This window comes from Tachypleus tridentatus, chromosome 7 (assembly GCF_004210375.1).
Source record: "Tachypleus tridentatus isolate NWPU-2018 chromosome 7, ASM421037v1, whole genome shotgun sequence".
NCBI lineage: Eukaryota > Metazoa > Arthropoda > Merostomata > Xiphosura > Limulidae > Tachypleus > Tachypleus tridentatus.
The window spans coordinates 131490191-131511689 of NC_134831.1; the positions used below are offsets into that span (position 1 = coordinate 131490191).

The window sequence follows — 21499 nt, forward strand, 5'->3', positions numbered from 1 at the left end:
ATTATATAACTTTGCAGCCTATTTGTATGTGTCCTTCCTTATTAAAATCATGCTTGACTCAATCATTTTTTCTCCAATCCTGTTTACTTAGGAACCATGAGTGGTTTAATGGTTAGCGTGCTGATCTGTTGGTCTGAAGGTCTATGATTGCGTTCCATTGTTCCGCAGTTTGGGGTAGTGTGTGCATTAGAGGGAGACGTTCAAATCTCACTTTTCAGCTCGCAGTAGTCAAAAGTTATCAGGCACTTTACATATAATCTATGAAGTATCCCTCGTGCAGCTTTGGACAAAACTTTTCAAACGTAACAAGCAAAGAAACCTCTTGGATTTCATTATGGATTTCACGAGACCGTGAAGTTTGTAAAAATAATATTCGAATTTAACTTCAACACTGCAGTTTCTTTTCGATATTGTTCCCGTATCAGGCCTGGCATGGCCTAGAGCGTTAAGGCGTGCGCTTCGTAATCTGAGGGTCGCGGGTTCGCGCCCGAGTCGCGCCAAACATGCTCGCCCTTTCAGCCGTGGGGGCGTTATAATGTGACGGTCAATCCCACTTTTCGTTGGTAAAAGAGTAGCCCAAGAGTTGGCGGTGGGTGGTGATGACTAGCTGCCTTCCCTCTAGTCTTACACTGCTAAATTAGGGACGGCTAGCACAGATAGCCCTCGAGTAGCTATGTGCGAAATTCCCAAACAAACAAAACAAGTTCCCGTATCACGCGATCAAAACATTACTTTAAACAAACAAAACTCAGTTTGCTTCGAATCGTTAGTCAAACAAAGCAATTTTGTGTTTGTATGACGTTCTATACTATATTTTTGGGCTGTTATAAGTAAATATTTATTGTTTCTTACAGAAGATGAAAAGCTGAATTAGTTGGGACATGTTTTAGTAGTTTCTACCGACAATGATGATTACAACATCAATACTAAGAGCCCGTGGGAAATGGAAAACAAATAATTTAGTTGAAATATCGACTCTCCATAAAAATAGGTTTTTGGTATATTTAACGCCTTCCCTTCCGTCTGTTGACTCTGACTGATCGGTGGACTCAGCAGATCGCCCGATGTGGTTTTGCTATTCAAAAAAACACAAACACAAAACAGAAACAAGATAAAATTGTTTCACTTTGAAGCAGAAAATGCCCGTTAACTGACGAGGAATGTTTAAATTTGATTAAAACAGTGTAGGTGTAACAGCAATCATGTTTTTCAAAGTAATATCTTGGACTTAAACTTTACTTCAAAATTTTTAAATTATAATAAAGGTTCTTCATAAAGAACGTTTGCAGTTTGCTTTCCGTGTACCATAAAGATTTTGGAGTGATCCCTTCCTTGAACACCTTACATTCTCATTGACCATAAGAAAAGCATGGTTGTTTGAGAAACAGTCCAGCAGCTTTCATACTTTAACTTTGAATCCCTTTAAAATATTCAGCATTATTTATCAACCTGTAAAAATTACTTGAGTTTGAATCAGTAGGCTGATTTACAAGATTTGCAAATCAGAGTTAAGTTCATTTTTTCACTCCCATAATTCTTAGCGTTTAAATACAAATTATGGTTGAAATTGTCTCAATAGACTCGAATGAGTAGTAGCTAGGGTGAAATCTAACACACATTTTGTTTTTAAATATATAGATAAACCAAATGAAAGAAATACATAATTCTTGGAGTACTGAAGCCGGCTTCTATAACTAACTTTAAACAGGAACTAGAAACACGACTACAGTGACGTAATAACAGGACATGATTTGATTTAAATTAAAAAGTCACCAATTCTAATTAATGATAGCTTTTCTATGAGTTAAAGTGAACTTCAAACTTCAAAGGTCGTGTCCTATATGCGTCTCATTATCGAAGGAAAGGTAAGCACACTTTCTTGTGGGACTATTCTTGCATATGTCCAGCAATTGAGACATCTGATAAATTAACTTATTTAGTGTGGCCCCCGCTAGTACAGCGGTATGTCTACAGATTTACAACGCAAAATCAGAGGTTCGACTCCCCTCGGTAGGCTCAGCGGATAGCCAGATGTGGCTTTGCTATAAGAAAAACACACATACTTATTTAGTGTACTGATTAAAACACACAACACTGCATTAGACAAGAAATAGTTCGAACTAGAAAAAGGTAAACTTCAAGAGGTTCCTCTTCGCAAACCAACAAAATAGGCAAACAAAGACTTTTTAGTGTTGTAGTTTAAAATACATGAAAGAATAAGAGTGGTGTGAGGTGTAAGTTTTAGGGATGAAGAGAGAAAAAGTACGAGAAGTCGTCTTCAATAGCGATAAATAGTCTTTTGGTCTCACTCAAGGTTTCAGGAGGTTTTTGATTTATAGAAGATTTCTCCAGTTGAATCAACTATTTACCTGAATTCTAATACTTATTGTTGGTTGCCCACTTTACAGTTAGTTGGTAATACATTATTTAACAATATCCCTGCTTACAAATAGTCCCTTAAAACTGTTGTCACCCCTGGCGGATATCGCTTCAGATTAAGCTTTTTTTTTCTCCACCACTTGTCACTATGCCTGGAATACGTCATGACTCTTCTCATAAAAAACACGGGGTGTTTTAGAACACTATTACTGATGACACACATCAATTGGTTAAAGGATTTTTTGGCACTTAGAAAGAATTATTCTTTAGTACATTACTAGAAGAATTTAGTACATTTTGTATTTTTTAAAGTAATTTTTCGAGAGTAAAAAACCCGTGCTTGATGCACTGCAGTTAGATCGATCCGTGGAATTATTGGAAGATAACTTATCATTCGGATTGATTTGTAACGGGTTCTCTGTGGCTTGAAATAATTTTGGTCTGATGCGTTTAGTAGCATCACACTAGTAGCGGTATTCAGTAGCAGAGCGAATAAATGTTTTGTTTTTTGTTTTTGAATTTCGCGCAAACCAACACGAAGGCTATCTGCACTAGCAGTCCCTAATTTAGCAGTGTAAGACTAGAGGGAAGGCAGCTAGTCATCACTACCCACCGCCAACTCTTGGGCTACTCTTTTACCAACGAATAATGGTATTGACCGTCACATTATAACGCCCCCACGGCTGAAAGGGCGAGCATGTTTGGTGCGACGCAAATGTTTTGTAAATGTATAGTTTTTTTTTAATATGTATTTAAGGCGTTCAGGATATAATGTCGAGATACGGCCTCACAAACCTAAATAACGATACTGTATACGTCATATAGTGATAATTTCAAGCAACCAATCAATAACATTCCAGCAGTATTTCAGTTCCCTAGGTAGCATCAGCTTTGTTTGTTTGTTCTTGAATTTCGCGCAAAGCTACTCGAGGGCTATCTGCGCTAGCCATCCATAATTTAGCAGTGCAAGACTAGACGGAAGGCAGCTAGTCATCACCACCCACCGCCAACTCTTGGACTACCCATCACCAACGAATAGTGGGATTGACCGTAACATTATAACGCCCACACGGCTGAAAGGGCGAGCATGTTTGGTGTAACGAGGATTCGAGCCTGCAGCCCTCAGATTACGAGTCGAGCACCTTAAGCACCTGGCCATCAAGGGCCTATATAACATCAGAGTCTCAGTCTTCAGTCTTTCTTACATTCCTGATAATTTTAATATTTTATGAAGTAGTTTGTATAACAACTAAATGACGTTTGTCATCCACACTCTCATATTTATGACATGATAAATATTGTTGAAATATTGTTACTGATCTTCGATGTATATGTATACACAAAAATAGTATTTAAAGTTTTAGTAAAATAATAACATTCAATAATGTCTGGTGTAAATCATCTTTCTCTAAACTAGCTTAGTTGCTATATTGTGAAAAAACATATTCTGAGAAGGTGTCGACCAGACCCGACATAGCCAGGTGGTTAAGGCATTCGTCTCGTAATCTGAGGGTCGCGGGTTCGAATCCCTGTCGCATAAAACATGCTCCTCCAGTTAACCGTGGGGACGTTATAATGTGACGGTCAATCCCACTATTCGTTGATAAAAAAAGTAACCCAAGAGTTGGCAGTGGGTGGTGATGACTAGTTGCCTTTCCTCTAGTCTTGCACTGCAAAATTAAGGATTGGCTAGGGCAGTTAGCCCTCGTGTAGCTTTGCGCAAAATTCAAAACAAACCATACAAGATGTCGAAGCTATTTTAATGATTCATAATTTAGATCTTTATTATTTAGAATAATAAGGTTTCTTTGTATATTGTATCAATGCAATAGCCACTGAGTGTGCGTACTCGAAAGAGAGCAGAATTATATAAAAATAGTTTTGGTTTGGATGTCTGGGCGCTTGGCTAGCAATCCTTGGTCCCTCGCTTGTACAGCGGTATGTCTCCGGATTTACAACGCTAAAATCAGGGGTTCGATTTCCCTCGGTGGGCTCAGCAGATAGTCCGATGTTGCTTTGCTGTAAGAAAACACGAACGCAAGCAATCCTTGTCACCGAACACGCTCGTCCTGTATGTCTGCTGACGAGACAGAAATCCGAATGCAAAACTTTCTATCTTATAAAAATATTGGTCGACCCCATTTGAAAATAATGAGTTGGTAGTTAAGAACTTTGTAATTAAAGTCATAATTAAAAAACAAGTGAGAGCAAATAATGTAAAAACCCAGACAAATAAATAACATACATTTCTAAGAATAAAACAAAGACAAAACATAATCAAGTCTCAAAAGATAACAACAAATAAGCTTGCCAAAGCAGACAGTAAAAACTAATCGGTAAACAAATATTAAAATAAATTCCCAGCAATTCAATAATTATACTTAGGTTATTGCATATGTGTTAAAGATAACAACATTATTTATTTAGTTTGTGACAAGAGCAGGTGATTTAGTTTCTGTATTGGTTTATTAAGTTTTTAGTCATGTTAGCTTAAGTTTTTGAACAGTAAGTTGGTTGGGCTTGTTTTTTCCTTCAAGTTTTCATGCAAGAAAGAGAAAAACTGCTTGGAACGACACCGCAAATGATTAATTTTCTCACGTAGCTTTATCTTTCTTAAGAAACTCTGTTCAGAACAGTAAAGAATCACAAAGCTTAAATCAATGTTTTGACTGCAAAGAGAGTATTTTGATAAAAATTGAATGAAAAATGAATTATTATGCGAACTAGACAGGTACCTCATACATGATGAAGGTAGCCCGAAACACCACTCACCAATCAACATATATTTTAAATATAAAAATAAATAAACGAAAAAAAAATAATAAAATAAAATAAAAATAAATAAATATATATATATATATATATAGGGGAGATGAAAGAAAAAAAAAGGCCATCGTATAACTAGACTTCCTAATGATAGGACAAAAGAATATCTGTAAATGAATGAAACCAGTACATGGACATTGCCCTGAAAAGGGTCGGAGAAATTCAGCCTACTCTGACCCTAAAGCAGTTACCAACACTGTATGACTACACAAGCAAAGGAAGGAGGAAGAGGTTAAAGAGCATCTGACCCTCCAGGGCATATATGATACCCAAAACCCGAGAGAGAGAGAGAGAACTATTTCTAGCATTGTGGATTTGCAGACATACCGCTATGCCACTGTAAGTACTTATAAACAAAGTTTCAGTTTTTAATAAACTCAATTCAAATAGACAGGACTGAAAATGTATTTGAAGTTTAACAAATACAGGTCTAAGTGGCGTTCAAAATATTATTCTTTACATTGTTTTTGTTGTTTAAGTTCTGTGATTTAGTTTGTTCACACGTTAGAAGTGGTTAACTCCCCAAATCTGATCCCAAAATATATCATTACCTGAAGGAATAGAGATCAATTGGAGTATCCCTTTGAGGACTGGGAGATCATGAGACTTAGTAACTGAATTAATAACTTACGTTGAACTTCCACATAGTGGCACCTGAGGGCAGATAGTTTCATGATGTGCTACTAGATTCTGATAGTTCTATGTTATGTTGCTAGGGGTGGATTTTTGTTTTAGCACATTGAGCTATATCCACCGCCAGGACAAAGCATATCAGATGTTTACTCTCCTTTACTTCGGACTATAGCTAAATTAGCAGTATATGATAAAGTGAATAATTGATAACTCTGACATCAAATACATAATATCATGTTGAATGACTCCTTGTAAAAAGTCGAGGCATGCGCACTTTAGGCCCCACTCATGCACATTAGTTTATAGAACCTGAGTGAAATAACTATTACCACTATACATTTTTTCCATAGCATCGAATAGATACCAGAACATTTGGGGTTTTCTGTGGGACATTCATTTTGAAAGACGAAAGACTAGGTTGCTGAGACAAATGGTAAATTCTATATTTTTGCACGAAGAGCTAATGCCACACACGTGAAATCGTCATAAGTTTGTTATTTTAGAGTGGAACCTAAATTATATAAAATAAAAATAACATGCATGAAACAAACTCTGAATAATAAACCCAAAATATCTACGACGAAAACTATAACAAACAATTCGCTTCGCTCTGTACATTTACTGTAAAAGTAACTCTCTTGACGTGGTTCATGGTGTATACTAGCAATTCTGGGCGGATTAATTCATGTTTGTTATATGTATTTCCTCCTGATTTACACATCAAAACGCGTATAGTAGTTTAACTTGCCATCTATATAGAGGACTATTTTCCACGTTAATATAAAGCTTTAAAATATCTAGAGAAATATGTATCACATTACGAGATAAAATAAAAAAAGCGACTATTTCATTATTTATAATTCTCAATGTTTTTTGTTTCTCTATTATCGTTATGGCCAGCTTTCAACAAAGAGTTTGAATAGTTACACTAGTGTTTTATTTATTTCATATTTACTGTTTATACAGCGTAAATCACGATATACTCATGCAGTTATAACATATTAGTTTAACTTACAAGTAACTCAGAGGTCTATTTACCTTATTAACCTAAAGCAACCAAATTAGATACGTTCGTGTCCGAGCGAAAAACAAGTAGTAAGACAGTATTATGTTTATCGTTGTCTATACTGCATGTTTTCATTCTTAAACGTGATTCGTTTGATCTAAATATAATAATCCAGTAATACTAATATTACTCTGTCAAACGATTTTTTAGCTTTCTAAGTGAATGATATATTGCACATGAAAATCCATCTACCTGCGAAAACATTTTTTTTTTTTACGTTTTACCGCAGTATTCGACAGGACGCCGTTTTCGAAAGCACCAACTGTCTTGTACCTGTAGATGACCACCACATCACTTCGTGTTTGACTCTCAAGTTTGCTTGCTGGTACAACGAAATATATCTGCAGAGACTAGTTTGCTCTGTAGTCAAATACTGATTTTAAACTATAGATATTGAACTCAGGAAAAAAAAAAAAAAGAACAGTTTAAGCCTTTCGAATGTTTGCTACTTGGGGAAACACGTTTAAAACAATAGAGAAGAAACTGTGGTTAACTGACGGTGTTCTCTCGCACTTGATGAAGTAGTTCCATGTTTTCACGTCCACGATAATTTTGACTGAGGTAGAGACAATGTCACCAGACACTTTCTCCTTCCACCAGTAAATTAAGCCGAACCTTAGTAGTTGGCATTGTATTCTCTTAAAGTTATCCTCTGAGGTCTTGAGGACATGATTAATTTAGTTTGATCCGTAACATACACTACATGGCCAAAAGTACGTGGACACCCGGCCATCACACCCATATGTGCTTGTTGAACATCTCATTACAAAACCATGGGGTATCAATATGGAGCTGCTATAACAGCCTCCACTCGTCTGGGAAGGTTCTTCACCAGATTTTAAAACATGTTTGCGGGGATTTGCTTCTATTCAGCCAAAGAGCATTAGTGAGATATTTGTAACAAATATGTACTATTGGAAAAAATTCGTGAGGCACAGTTATGCTAAATAATTCCTGAGTATGTTGTATCATCATTATAGATTGTGGCTAAATGTTATATAAATAAGTAATTTTGCATTTCACAACAGATTCTGTTCAAATTATAATTCATATCAATGGCAGATTACAGGGTGAACTTACAACGAGAAGTTCGAGCAATTTAAGAAACTTCATTTACTTATGAAAACGATTTCAGATCGAAACACGTCTACAGTTAAAAGATGCGTAAAAAAAGAAAAACACAGGTGAAGTAAGTTGTTATATAATTTTTCTTCTCACAATCGACATTTCAAGCTAAACCCTTCTTCAGGAAGTCGTTTCTACGGTATCACTGCATAATTTATATATTATGAACTTAATTAAATAGCTGTTATGCCTAATGGCTCAATGCAGACAAAAAAGATGTGCGGGTGTTATCAAGCGTGTAAGATTGCGAGAGAAATATAGTCCTTCCTAATTTATCGTTCACCTTTCGTGAAGTAGGTGACACTGGCGTTTATTTTAACGGTTCATTGTTACCAGCGATAATGCCGGTTAATTAATACAACTACTAAACTGACACAGCAACGTATTATGTTCGTAAGTATAACATGAATATATATATTTAGTAGGTTCACTACATCGTTACAGCTTCAGTTTCATGGACAGTTTTTCCCGCCTTATGTTCAAGGTGTTTGAACCAGTTTTCATGTTTCAAAACAAGTCTGTAGCCTACCTAGACCAAATAGATTTATTCGACAGGCGTTTGTAACGACTGGATGTCATGGCCTTGAGGTACGTATGTGTTGTATCAGGAAGTAAATATAATTATTGTACGAACAAATCTGATAGTATTATAGAACTATACTGAAATATTTTTAAATTAAAATATTAATTTCACATAGCTTTTAGATTGGAAATTATAAACAAATACCGGAACAAGTTAAGAATGTTTTGCTTTTGTCATAAGCACAAAAAATTAACCATTTGTATTAATAATAAATGTATTTTCACAGCGAGAGAGGGAGCTAAATAAAGTACTTTCTTAGGGGGGGGATTAAAACATTATTGTTCTTGGCAATTTTAAAAAAACAGTTTTATTCTGTTTAGCTGTACAACCTAACTTTTGTGGCAAGTATATAGCATTATCATTGTATAACAGCAAATATTTAAGACGTAAAAAGATTCGAGCCGTACGTATAAAGTAGGTAGCGATTTGATTGTAAGTTAAAAACCAAATTAATACAATCTCTTGTAACTCGTATTCAACAATTTCACAATTATCTACTTGCTACATGAGCGGATTTAAAGGCTGTCGTGTGAGAACTTGCACAAATTAACTAAGAATAACATAGATAGTCATACAAACTAGCTAAGAATAACATAGTTAGTCATACAAACTAGCTAAGAATAGCATAGACAGTCATACAAATTAACTAAGAATAACATAGATAGCCATATAAACTAGCTAAGAATAACATAGATAGTCATACAAATTAACTAAGAATAACATAGATAGTCATACAAATTAACTAAGAATAACATAGATAGTCATACAAATTAACTAAGAACAACATAGATAGTCATACTTTTTCGTTTTTGCAGAAGAATGAATTTCAAACTGTTTATCTTCCTCATTATTACTTCGCTGTCTCTCGTCGTTTTCTACAACAACCATACGTTCAAAGTTAACATTGTTCTTGTCAAACCTGACATCATTAATTCGACCTTAAAGGTTCGTACTAGTTGTCTTGTTGAAATAAACAATATATTGTAAAGCAGAATTTTGTTATCAGTTATTTTTATTTATTTCCTCTAAAAGTTTTAAAATATTAATGTTAGAACACGAAAACTTCGTACATGTATTTTAATAATGAAATAGCTATTTTACAAAACAATATTTCTTTAAAATGTGTTACAGTTTCGTTTGTTTCTCAATGAACTGATATTCAATGATAGTATGCTCTTTTAAGCGAAAAATCGTTCTTAATAAGAGAATATAAATAATTAAAATATTGACATAAAAAGCTACCTGAATTTTTTTAAACTTCGTATTAAGCTACTCGAGGTTTACTTGCAATAGCCGTAATTTAGGACAGTTATTCAACACAACCCACCGCCAACTCTTGAGATACTATTTTACCAGTGAATATGGGACCTACGATTACATTATAATATCGCAAGCATGCCCCACAATCTGCAACCCGCAACCAGAAATTCAAACGCAATAACCACCATGTTGTCAGGCCAGCATAAAATACACCAGGCATTTTACACAAAATATTAATAACGCATATTATTATGTTTTAATAATATATTTTAAGTTTTTTCTATAGCTTTATAAACACACATGACCCTCAGTAGCACAGCGGTATCACTGCGGACTTATACCGCTAAAAACCGGGTTTCGATACCCGTGGTGGGCGGAGCACAGATAGTTCGTTATGTAGCATTGTGCTTAATTCTAAACAAACAAACACACATTTATATATACAAGGAGAGATATTTAAAATGTAGATTATCTAAATGAAAAGTGTTATTTGTTTATTGCATTTCTTTGGGTGGGATTCGAACCTGATACCTTTCACATGATTGTTACACTAACTTAAAGAATAGGAGCCACAAACTCTTCTCCTAATCTTCCTTTTAATAACAGAAACTATTTCACAAATATACTTTTCACTTAAGCAAAATTAAGAATATATACTAAGAGATTTAATGTACTTCATATCTGTACATTTATTGTTGTTGTTGGATACCAGTAAATGTTTACTTGCAATTTGCTTTTGAAGTATTCTTAGAATGAGCTTTACTGAAAATTGAAGCTTAAAGAATATTGAAACAAGTTTTTATTTTCAGTTCCAACCAGAGACACTTGTTAGGAACACTCTTTCCACCCCTTCCCTCAGCACCATCAACCTAGTAATTGCTCTTCCAGACTTGTCCAAAACTTCACCCATGGCTTTAGAAAAGTAAGTGTATAGTTATTTCAAAAACAATATGTAATCGACTTGAATATGCTTTCGTTTTTATTTTATTTATATATTATAAGCATTTATTTATTTCAAGTTACACGAAGGACTCGATGCTGCGGGGCCTGGCATGGCCTAGCGCGTTAAGGCGTGCGCTTCGTAATCTGAGCGTCGCGGGTTTGCGCCCGAGTCGCGCCAAAACATGCTCGCCCTCCCAGCCGTGGGGGCGTTATAATGTGACGGTCAATCCCACTATTCGTTGGTAAAAGAGTAGCCCAAGAGATGGCGGTGGGTGGTGATGACTAGCTGCCTTCCCTCTAGTCTTACACTGCTAAATTAGGGACGGCTAGCACAGATAGCCCTCGAGTTGTTTTGTGCGAAATTCCAAAACAAACAAACAAACACGATGCTGCGATCACCAGTGCCAACGTGACCAATCATAGTAACAAACGTAATGGAACTGGCACCAGTTTCGTTCTTCATCAGTTTTCATTAATCTTTAATCTCGAACAACATATGTTATAATCAGTTCCGTCTTCCTCCTGTGCACGAACAAATTTATTGATTTTGGATATTTCTAAATTCTTAAATCCCAAATTCTTTCCACAGTGGAATAGGATAAAATAGAGCTTTGAATCATAACACATCTTGCAGAGCTTTCCAGCTGAAATGTCGACTAATTTTGTGTTTCTGTTAGAGCGAGTGTATCTGTTTTTAATGTTTAAGCACGTACATTTATCGTAATGTTCAGTTTTAATGCTGGGCTGAGGATTTAGTTATTTTGAATTTCGCGCAAAGCTACTCGAGGGCTATCTGCGCTAGCCGTCCCTAATTTAGCAGTGTAAGACTAGAGGGAAGGCAGCTAGTCATCACCACCCACTGCCAACTATTGGGCTACTCTTTTACCAACGAATAGTGGGATTGACTGTCACATTATAACGCTCCCACGGCTGAAGGGCGAGCATGTTTGGTGCGACCGGGATTCTAACCCGCGACCCTCGGATTACGAGTCGAACGCCTTAACACACTTAGCCATGCCGGGCCCCGGGCTGAGGATATTTGTCGTTTTAGCCTATTTCGATAGAAAAAAATCGTCGAATATTCAGTAAATACGATGGCGCATTATAATTTTACCGAAAGGGCCTCGAATGCTGTTTAAAAGGATCATCTGTTTTAACCACCTGCACAAGTGTACAGTAGTATGTTTTCTGTAAGTCAGTGCCAGTGGGCACAGAAATTACATTACACAAGGAACACTTAAAGTTGCAATCTGTATTGTCGCGACTTCAGTGTAACGTGCGCTTGCCATGAATCACGAGTAGAATTTTGCATTCTGTAGGCTACATTACAGCATCACATATGAGCTTGAAAAACAAGATATAAAAATTAGTTACCCCTAATTTTGGTTGTATTTACCCTTGAAATAAAACACTTTTAGGGACCCTGTGGAAGTACATCTAATATATGCATATATACAGAAATATTGCGTGATAACAGCTTTTCAAGTTTCAAGTTCATAATATTTATATATCATATAGGGACTGTGCGTTTGACCTTAATAAGCTCTTCCCCCTCTGGAAAATATAGTGATCTTCCCTGGTGGAATAATTGGTTCCCGGTCCACATATGTTTATAATATTCGAAATTCGCTGACGTACAAGAAATTACATATTATAAGTTTGGCTGACCAACACATTCAATCAGTCGCTAGTAATTTCTTACAGGTTACAGGAGTTCCTACAGACGGTTATTATCCTGACTAGAAGGGAACTTCATATCCATGTCATTACACCAGCGTCAAGTTTTACGAACTTATCCGAAGTCATCCGAATCATCAACGAACTATTGAATGACTGGAGGTATCAGTATAAGGTAACGAATTATCACGTGAACTGTTTATTGAAGAAATATATATATATATATATCTTAGCAAACCTAGTTATAACTGTTTTTGTTTGTTTATTTACTGTTAAGCAGAAAGCTAGACAATAAACTATCTGTGCCGTTCCCGTCGCGGGTAGAGGACGCTGTGACCGTCTGTGAGTCTTTATCACAACTATATACGTGAAATATGTTTCACTAATGAATACTTATCACGTTTCTAATTAGGAAACGTGAATATGTTTTTACATGTCCAGCTATTCCTGCTTGTTTAACTGCTTTATGCTGCGATGTGTTACAGAATTGTCTATACCTTTACACGCAAAACTTTACTTGCTTATGTGATTGCGGTTTGTTACGTTTCTAATGAACAAATATGAATATTTTCATTATAAGCTAAACTTGTTTGTTTAACTGCTTTGTGTCACACGTTTATTTTAAAATGTATCTAAATTTGTTTGGGGTATTTCACTGTGCATTTGATTAAATATTTATAAATACTCATTGAGATCTATACCTGTTTCTGTCACTAAACTACAATCAGATGATGCTATGCGTGTTGGTTCATATAATAACATCTGTGCAATGAACTAAAAATGAATGTCATAAGTTCGCGACTTCAGTTCTTTTAGTTTTAATAGCTGCTTTATAACTCTTAAGAACAACAAAAAGAAAAGAACACGTTCTATAAAAGTGAGCATTATTATAAAAACACCTTCTATAGAACTGAACATTATTATAAACAAGAACAAAAAACACGTTGTATGAAACTGAACATTATTAAAAACAACAAAAACACGTTGTATGAAACTGGACATTATTAAAAACAATAAAAACGCGTTGTATGAAACTGAACATTATTAAAAACAACAAAAACACGTTGTATGAAACTGAACATTATTAAAAACAACAAAAAACACGTTGTATGAAACTCAACCTTATTAAAAACAACAAAAACACGTATGAAACTGAACATCATTAAAAACAACAAAAACACGTATGAAACTGAATATTACTTGCATTGATATTTATAAAATTTTCATTCACATGGTTATTAAACTAACAAAGTTTTGATAAGTCCATTTCATGTAAAGAGAACTTTAGAAATAGTTGGAAGCAGTATTGTGCCCTGTTTGTGTTTTATAGAACAACTGTAACTTACAGGCACAATGATGAGAAACAAGTAAAACAACACTGACCATGATTTTCACACTTGATTCAGTTTTTAATGTAATATTAATAAAGCATTCTAAATTACATGTAAAAAAGAGAGAAAAATTTTAAAGTTAGTCATGTTATCAAGAGATTCTGTCATTTTCATAACTAGCAAGCCCCGGCATGGCCAAGCGTGTTAAGGCGTGCGACTCGTAATCTGAGGGTCGCGGGTTCGCATCCCGGTCGCGCCAAACATGCTCGCCCTTCCAGCCGTGGGGGCGTTACAATGTTACGGTCAATCCCACTATTCGTTGGTAAAAGGATAGCCCAAGAGTTGGCGGTGGGTGGTGATGACTAGCTGCCTTCTCTCCTCTAGTCCTCTAGTCTTACACTGTTAAATTAGGGACGGCTAGCGCAGATAGCCCTCGAGTAGCTTTGTGCGAAATTCAAAAACAAACAAAAACATAACTAGCAACTGCTTTGTTACTATTTATAGTCACAAATAATAACTAACGGCCTCAGAATCGTAACGTGCCAGAAGCGCAAAGATTAAAATATATCTACACATTTATCACTTTATAAATTACATTTCTTGTGTTGTTTAAGAAGCCATTAAGTTAAGGGCTTTTACTTGCGAGTTTCACTTTTATTAATCTCGTTCCCAGTGAAGATTTAGGGTTTTGGTTTCTTTTGAATATTGCGCACAGCACGAGGGCTATCTGCGCTGAGATTTTGGGAATTCTTCACTTAATGTCATTTGGGAAAAAAACTATTTAAATGTTGCAGAATTTACGAAAACTTGGTTGCCATTAGAAACACAAAAAATTTAATACCAAAAAGCTTTTTTTACCTTATAAACAATTATTTAATAAAATTTTAAATATGCTCCTTCTATTATTTCATAATTAAAGTATTTACCCTGGAGAAATGTTTCTAAGTATTGTGTCATTTGTACATAACGTTGCGATTAACGTGATATGATTGTATTTGTACAGTTACGTCTGCAGGGTGTGAAATTCGTAATGTTCATTCATATATGTGTTTTGGTGGATCAAATTATTATTATGTTTGTGCTACGTTACATAAATTTTCTATATTTGATTAAAATGGCAACACTATAGCTATATTTTATGCACACAAATTTACTTTTCTTAGCTCATCGCAAGCGGGATTCATGCTTATTCAACTGCTGCTTGTTACATATGTGTTAAAGTAACGTTAGTGTTAGTACTGCTTGTTACATATGTGTTAAGGTAACGTTAGTGTTGGTACTGCTTGTTACGGATGTGTTAAAGTAACGTTTGGGTAAGTACTGCTTATTACTTATGTGTTAAAGTAACGTTAGTGTTAGTACTGCTTGTTACGGATGTGTTAAAGTATCGTTAGTGTTAGTACTGCTTGTTACATATGTGCTAAAGTAACGTTAATGTTAGTACTGCTTGTTACGGATGTGTTAAAGTAACGTTAGTATTAGTACTGCTTGTTATAGATGTGCTAAAGTAACGTTAGTGTTAGTACTGCTTGTTATAGATGTGTTAAAATAACGTTAGTGTTAGTACTGCTTGTTACAGATGTGTTAAAGTAACGTTAGTGTCAGTACTGATTGTTACAGATGTGTTATGTCTGTAGCTTTACCTGCAAACTATGCTTGTTTGTTCAGCTGCGGTTTATTACAGTTATAATGAAGAAATGCGAATAGGTTTGTAAGACAAGCTATACCTGATGATTCAGTTACTTGGTGTCACAAACTGTATGTGGGTTTTAGTGGGAATATTTCACTGTTCGGTTGTTTTATCCCGTTTCGTGAAAATATTAATTGCAAGTCGTGCCATCTCTTGAAAGTTTTAACAAGTATATTTTCACATCACAGTTTTTATTCTAAGTTCGTCAACAAAACGCAACGATTTTATGAAATAGGAGAAAGGTCAAATATTGTTTTGTAAATTATGATACTTAAATAATCGATGATAATAAAATATGAACTCAAAATCAATGAGAGAATTCTCATCTTGCGACATAAACTTCGAGCGACCATTATATATTTATGTTAATTTTCAAATGTTTATGCCCTAAGCACATTTATCACTGTGTGATTTGTAACTTACTAACGCATAGAAGCGTTGATGCCTTGGAAGAAATGGTTTTAATCTTTCCTAACTCTCTAAAGCTCAGGATTAAAGGTTAAGGTCACATAAGTTGAAGTAAAAAACCTATCACAACCATTTAGTTAAGAAGCAAAGTCGTCCTTGAAGGTATGTATATACACAGCTACAGTGAGTGTGTTTAGATAGAAAGTAATTGTTTTCGTACCATAGTTTGTCTTTTCAGGTATTTCTTGCGCTATTGTCAGAGTAAAACAATATTACTCTAATTTGTATAATTTATGATTCGCATAATTTACGGGATTGTATGGTTCGCATGACGGGGTCGTAGCATAAATTACGCGATTCTATGTCTTTATTAAGATAATTAGAGGTCTTTTAAGCTACATTTCTATTTTACATACAATTAAATATTTATCGAACCACTTAAAGACTGAACATATTAAGCATACTATGAGAGACAACCATAATAACAAATAAGTTGATTGTATTTCTTTTATTAAATTAAATAAATTTGTTAGAACGTCTAATTTTGTCTATTTTATTAGCGCCGAACTAATTTTATCGCTAAATGTTCCGTTGTGTTGTTTTTGTTTTTTTGAATTTCGCACAAAGCTACTCAAGGGCTATCTGCGCTAGCCGTCTCTAATTTAGCAGTGTAAGACTAGAGGGAAGGCAGCTAGTCAACACCACCTTCCGCCAACCTTTGGGCTACTCTTTTACCAACGAATAGTGGGATTGACCGCAAGTTTTAACGCCGTGAAAGGGCGAGCATGTTTGGCGCAACGGGGATTCGAACCCGCAAACCTCGGATTACGAGTCGAACGCCTTAACCCACCTGGCCATGCCGGGCCTTAGATGTTCCATACGGAATGTTTAGATTACTCAGTTTTACGTCTGTTTTTTCAAGCAGTGGCCCTTGTAGAGTGAAACAAATAACGTATTTTATTCATTTACCTCAGTCACACTCCCACAAGTGTGAATATGAAACTAACAGATGTCGGAAATTAAAAATGTTCAACTATTGCCTCAAAACCATCAAGCTTGACGCCATGCGCGCGCTTAGGCTGATATGACCAGTAATTCACAGGCCGATAAACTGTAGTGTGCTTCTTACGAATATTCACAGATTCATGTACGATCGTTGGAAACGACAACTAAAGACATTGCAAAGGAACTACACAAACTAGGTGAGGATTTGGAAGTGGCAGAAGTAGTGGCAGAACATATACTTTTGTCGACACTACACCTGGCTTTCCCTGACATTGATAAAGCATTATACGTGGACTGGACCATGCAGGTACATTTGCATCACTTATTTACTTATTCCTGATTGCATAATTTCGATTTATAGATTATAGTCAATAAGATCAGTTATTATACATGTAGTTTACGTAAAGCAGTTTTGTTTGTTTTTAGAATTTCGCTCAAACCTATTCGAGGACTATCTACGCTAGACGTCCCTAATTTAGCAGTGTGAGAATAGAGGGAAGGTAGTTAGTCATTATCACCCACCCCCAACTCGTGGACTATTTTACCAACGAATAGTAGGATTGACCATTACATTATAACCCTCTTACAACTGAAAGGGCGAGTGTGTTTGGTGCGACGGAGATTCGAATCCGTGACCCTCAGACTAAGTCGAGCTCCCTAACCGGCCTAGTTGGTTGCTGTGCCTCCTTTATCAATTCATTTTAGGATGATTGGACACTTTTCTCTAAATTAACTCACAAAAAAGTTTGATATTTAAATCAAATAGACTTGTGTTTGTCTTCGGTCATTAAAAACTATTCATACCAAAGTAAAATTCACGTTGTAAAACATGTGTATATTTAGTGCTAGTTTCAACAATAAGCTTTTTTGCATTTTTCTATTACATGTACGTCTTATTAATCAACAATAACGCTTTGTATTAATTATGATGTAGATTTCTCGCTATTATAGGGTGGAAAACCACACTGATTAGTTGGAGAAATCATCAGTTCTGGAAGTGTGGTAATTAGAGATAAAGAGAAATAAAACTCTTCAAGTAATAAACCTGAAAAGCTCTCTCTCTCGGTGTTTGGGTATATGTCCATACCCTGGAGGGTCAGGTTCTCTTTGACCTCTTCCTCCTCTCCGTGGTCTTGAAGTATTGAAATTTGTAATTATTTTATTTTTAGGTTAGAGTGAACTGAATATTATTCTGATCCTTTTCAGGGCAATGTCCATGTATTGTGGTGCATATATAGTTGTTATTTTGCTCTATCAGCAGAATGTCAAGTTTGTTGGTGGCACTTTTTAAAAATTAATTTTTATTAATTTTATTTTATTTTATTTGTATTTCTTTCTTTTATATTTAAAATATAAATTGACTGGGGAGAGATGCTTAGGACTAACTTCATCATGTATGAGGTACCTATCTAGTTCGCATAGTAATCTATTTTTCATCTAATTTTTATCGAAGTACCTTATTGTACTTGGTAGAAGTCTATCTGGCACGGTTTGTAGTGATGTAGTTCTTGGAACTCTGTATGCTGTTGTGAGGAGTGTGTTTTGGATTGTTTGTAGCTCGTTAGCTGTTTATTTGTTTTTGAATTTCGCGCGAAGTTACACGAGGGCTATCTGTGCTAGCCGTCGTTAATTTAGCAGTGTGAGAGTAGAAGGAAGGCAACTAGTCATCATCACCTACTGCCAACTTATGGCAACGAATAGTGGGATTGATTGTAACGTTATGACGTCCCCACGGTTGAAAGAGCGAGCATGTTTGGTGTGACGGGGATTCAAACCCGTGATCCTCAGATTGCAAATCCAGTGTCCCAACCACCTGATCGTGCCAGGCCGAGTTGGTTGCTAAGTGAAGCCACACGATGGGCTCTCTGTGCTATGTCCACCATGTGTCTCGAAAGTCGTTCTCCTTAGCGTTATAAACCTTCCGACTTAGAATTTGAAACGTTTTTTTTTTCGGTTGTGTGCACTGTGCTTACATCGGAGATCGAACCCGTAATTATAGCGTTCCAAGCCGTCAAGCTTACTACTTACATACGTACGTAATTTTTGTGACAGTGTTCGGTATATTCACTAAACAAGGTAGATTGAAGTTATTACCGCACTGTGCTCGGGTGTTTCGTGTAAAATATCATAAATTCAAAGCTATGTACGTCGATTTGAAAGCATAAACTTAGAATTATTTACCATGGTAATTACTTACGTAATGTTATGCATAAAATAACTTCGGTGTCCAGTCATTCCAGAACTAAATTTTAATACGTCAAAGTAAATAACGAATAATTCAAATGATAGCCCTTCCAGGGAAGTTTAATATTTCGTTATTACTATTTTCGTCTGCTTTACATGAATGTACGAGTATACGTAAACATTATATAATAATGATACACTGAATCACAAAAGATCAAATAATTTTGATTTCTATACCAAATGCAATCATCACGGGAAAGACCTAAGTTTTGAGACAACTAAATTTAATTTTCATATACATATGAAAAGAATTTTATTTTAAGGCTTACGTTGGTAAAATCACTACTAATTTAATGCTATGTAATCAAAAGCCAGAGACTGAAATATAATCATAACTCAAACATATACATAAAATGAGGACCTGAAGACTGGTTTTTGTTAACTTGCAGATTGAAGAAGATCTCACGCATCTCTATGAGATGTTTTCTTTCTTTAACAGCAGCCACTTGGTGGCCGCTGTTCATCAACAAACACCAAAGTATGCAAAAATGCTGCAACTTTATAAACAAAAGCATCCGTTATCTCCTTTTGGGGATCCTCCGCCTAATGGAAAACCAGGAATCAACACGTGTGTTTTGTTGTTACATATGTCAAGAATGAGAAGACAGGATGTCTACAAGTAAGATTTGTGTAAAACTAAGGTATCTGTAAAAGTATATTTATAACGAACAACCAGCCATTCCTAATTTAGCAGTGTAAGACTAGAGAGAAGGCAGCTAGTCATCACCACCCACCACCAACTCTTGGGCTACTCTTTTATCAACGAATGGTGGGATTGACCATAATTATAACGACCCCACGGCTAAAGGGAGGAGCATGTTTAGTGGGATGAAGATTTGAACCCGTGCCCCTCAGATTGCGGGGATGTGTTCAAACTTCCTCAGTACTGCTCACAAATCACCCATAATCCTCTGTCAAAAGCCAAATGCACCATATTTCTAGACAATACACATGAACTACCGTTGAACTCCAATTTCAATGGAGCAACTGAATAAGAATTGTTACACATTTTCCCTGGATTGAATGACAACCCATCACAGTTTCATCCCGCCCTCTAACATATATATTTTTTTATTTCTGTTTTTATTAATTTATTCCTAATATATTTTTCGTCTATCAATTTCATGAATACTATTTTATAAAGTAAACACTTGCTTTCATATTATGCTAAGTATTAACATAGTTATAAAAGTCATGGATATTTTCAGTTTAAGCCAGAGTTTAAGATCCATTGATATCAAAATATAAACGTTCAAATATAATATGTTATGTACAACTTTTAATACCTTAGTTCTCTTTTCTCTTGTTTGTTTTTGAATTTCGCGCAAAGCTACACGAGGGCTATCTGCGCTAGCAGTTCCTAATTTAGTAGTGTAACACTAGAAGGGAGGCAGCTAGTAATCACAACCCACCGCCAACTCTTGGGCTGCTCTTTTACGTGGGATTGACAGTACATTATAACACCCTCACGGCTGAAAGAGTGAACATGTTTAGCGTAACGGGGATTCGAACCCGCGACCCACAGATTACGAGTCGAACGCCTTAACCCACGTGGCCATGCGGGGATTTATTTGTTTGAAAATCCCTTTGAATAAACTATATTACCATTCAATTAACGCCGTTGCAAAAGTTTCGTCAATACTCTCATTCAAAACCATGACTTTTGGAATATATTTATTATATGTAGTCCTATTGTTTCGTTATTTTTCCGACACGATTGATCTCCCTAAACCTTTTACTAAAATAAATAAATAAATAATTTTAATCCGTACAGAAACAAATAGAGTATAAAAATTTAAACGAAGAAATTATTAATTTTTTACAACTCTTTCAGAGATATGATTCGAAGTTCAGCACTTCGAGCGCTTCAAGCAAAGTATCAGTTGGAGAAAGAAATGGACGATGCCGATTTTCTGTCGTTTCTTAGTTTTGAACACCCCAGATGTGTTTACATTCTTTCTTGTCATTGGAACTTTCAACTTAAAACCGAAGAATATACTGAGAAAGCAGAGAAAAAATATCAACAGTGTCATGGACATAAGTTTCTAGTAAACAACAGAGATTCTATAGACTCTTCAGTTTTATATTAATTATAAAAATATGAATAAAATTTTACATTTTCACCGATATATTTTGTCATTTACAGGAATTTCTTTTTTTGGAAAAAATAAAAAAATAAGTTTTTCAGTGTTTTATACAAACGACTAATGCCAATGAATTATACAAAGACCTTAACAAATCATTGATAAAAAATATTCGAAATTAGATTATTTCAAAAGCCAATTTTAAACACATTTCGATAACCATAATATTAACAATGTAAAACATAC

At 35.4% G+C, this 21499-nt stretch overlaps 1 protein-coding gene across 1 annotated transcript; it reads left to right on the forward strand.

Annotated features, from left to right (window-relative positions):
• Positions 1-8344: 8344 nt before the first annotated feature.
• Positions 8345-21291, forward strand: LOC143258122 (glucoside xylosyltransferase 1-like). Its single transcript, XM_076517139.1, has 7 exons — positions 8345-8617; positions 9428-9557; positions 10682-10794; positions 12519-12666; positions 17062-17232; positions 19559-19788; positions 21004-21291. The coding sequence occupies exons 1-7, from the start codon at positions 8607-8609 to the stop codon at positions 21257-21259; spliced, it is 1059 nt and encodes a 352-aa protein (XP_076373254.1). The 5' UTR covers positions 8345-8606; the 3' UTR covers positions 21260-21291.
• Positions 21292-21499: the final 208 nt, after the last annotated feature.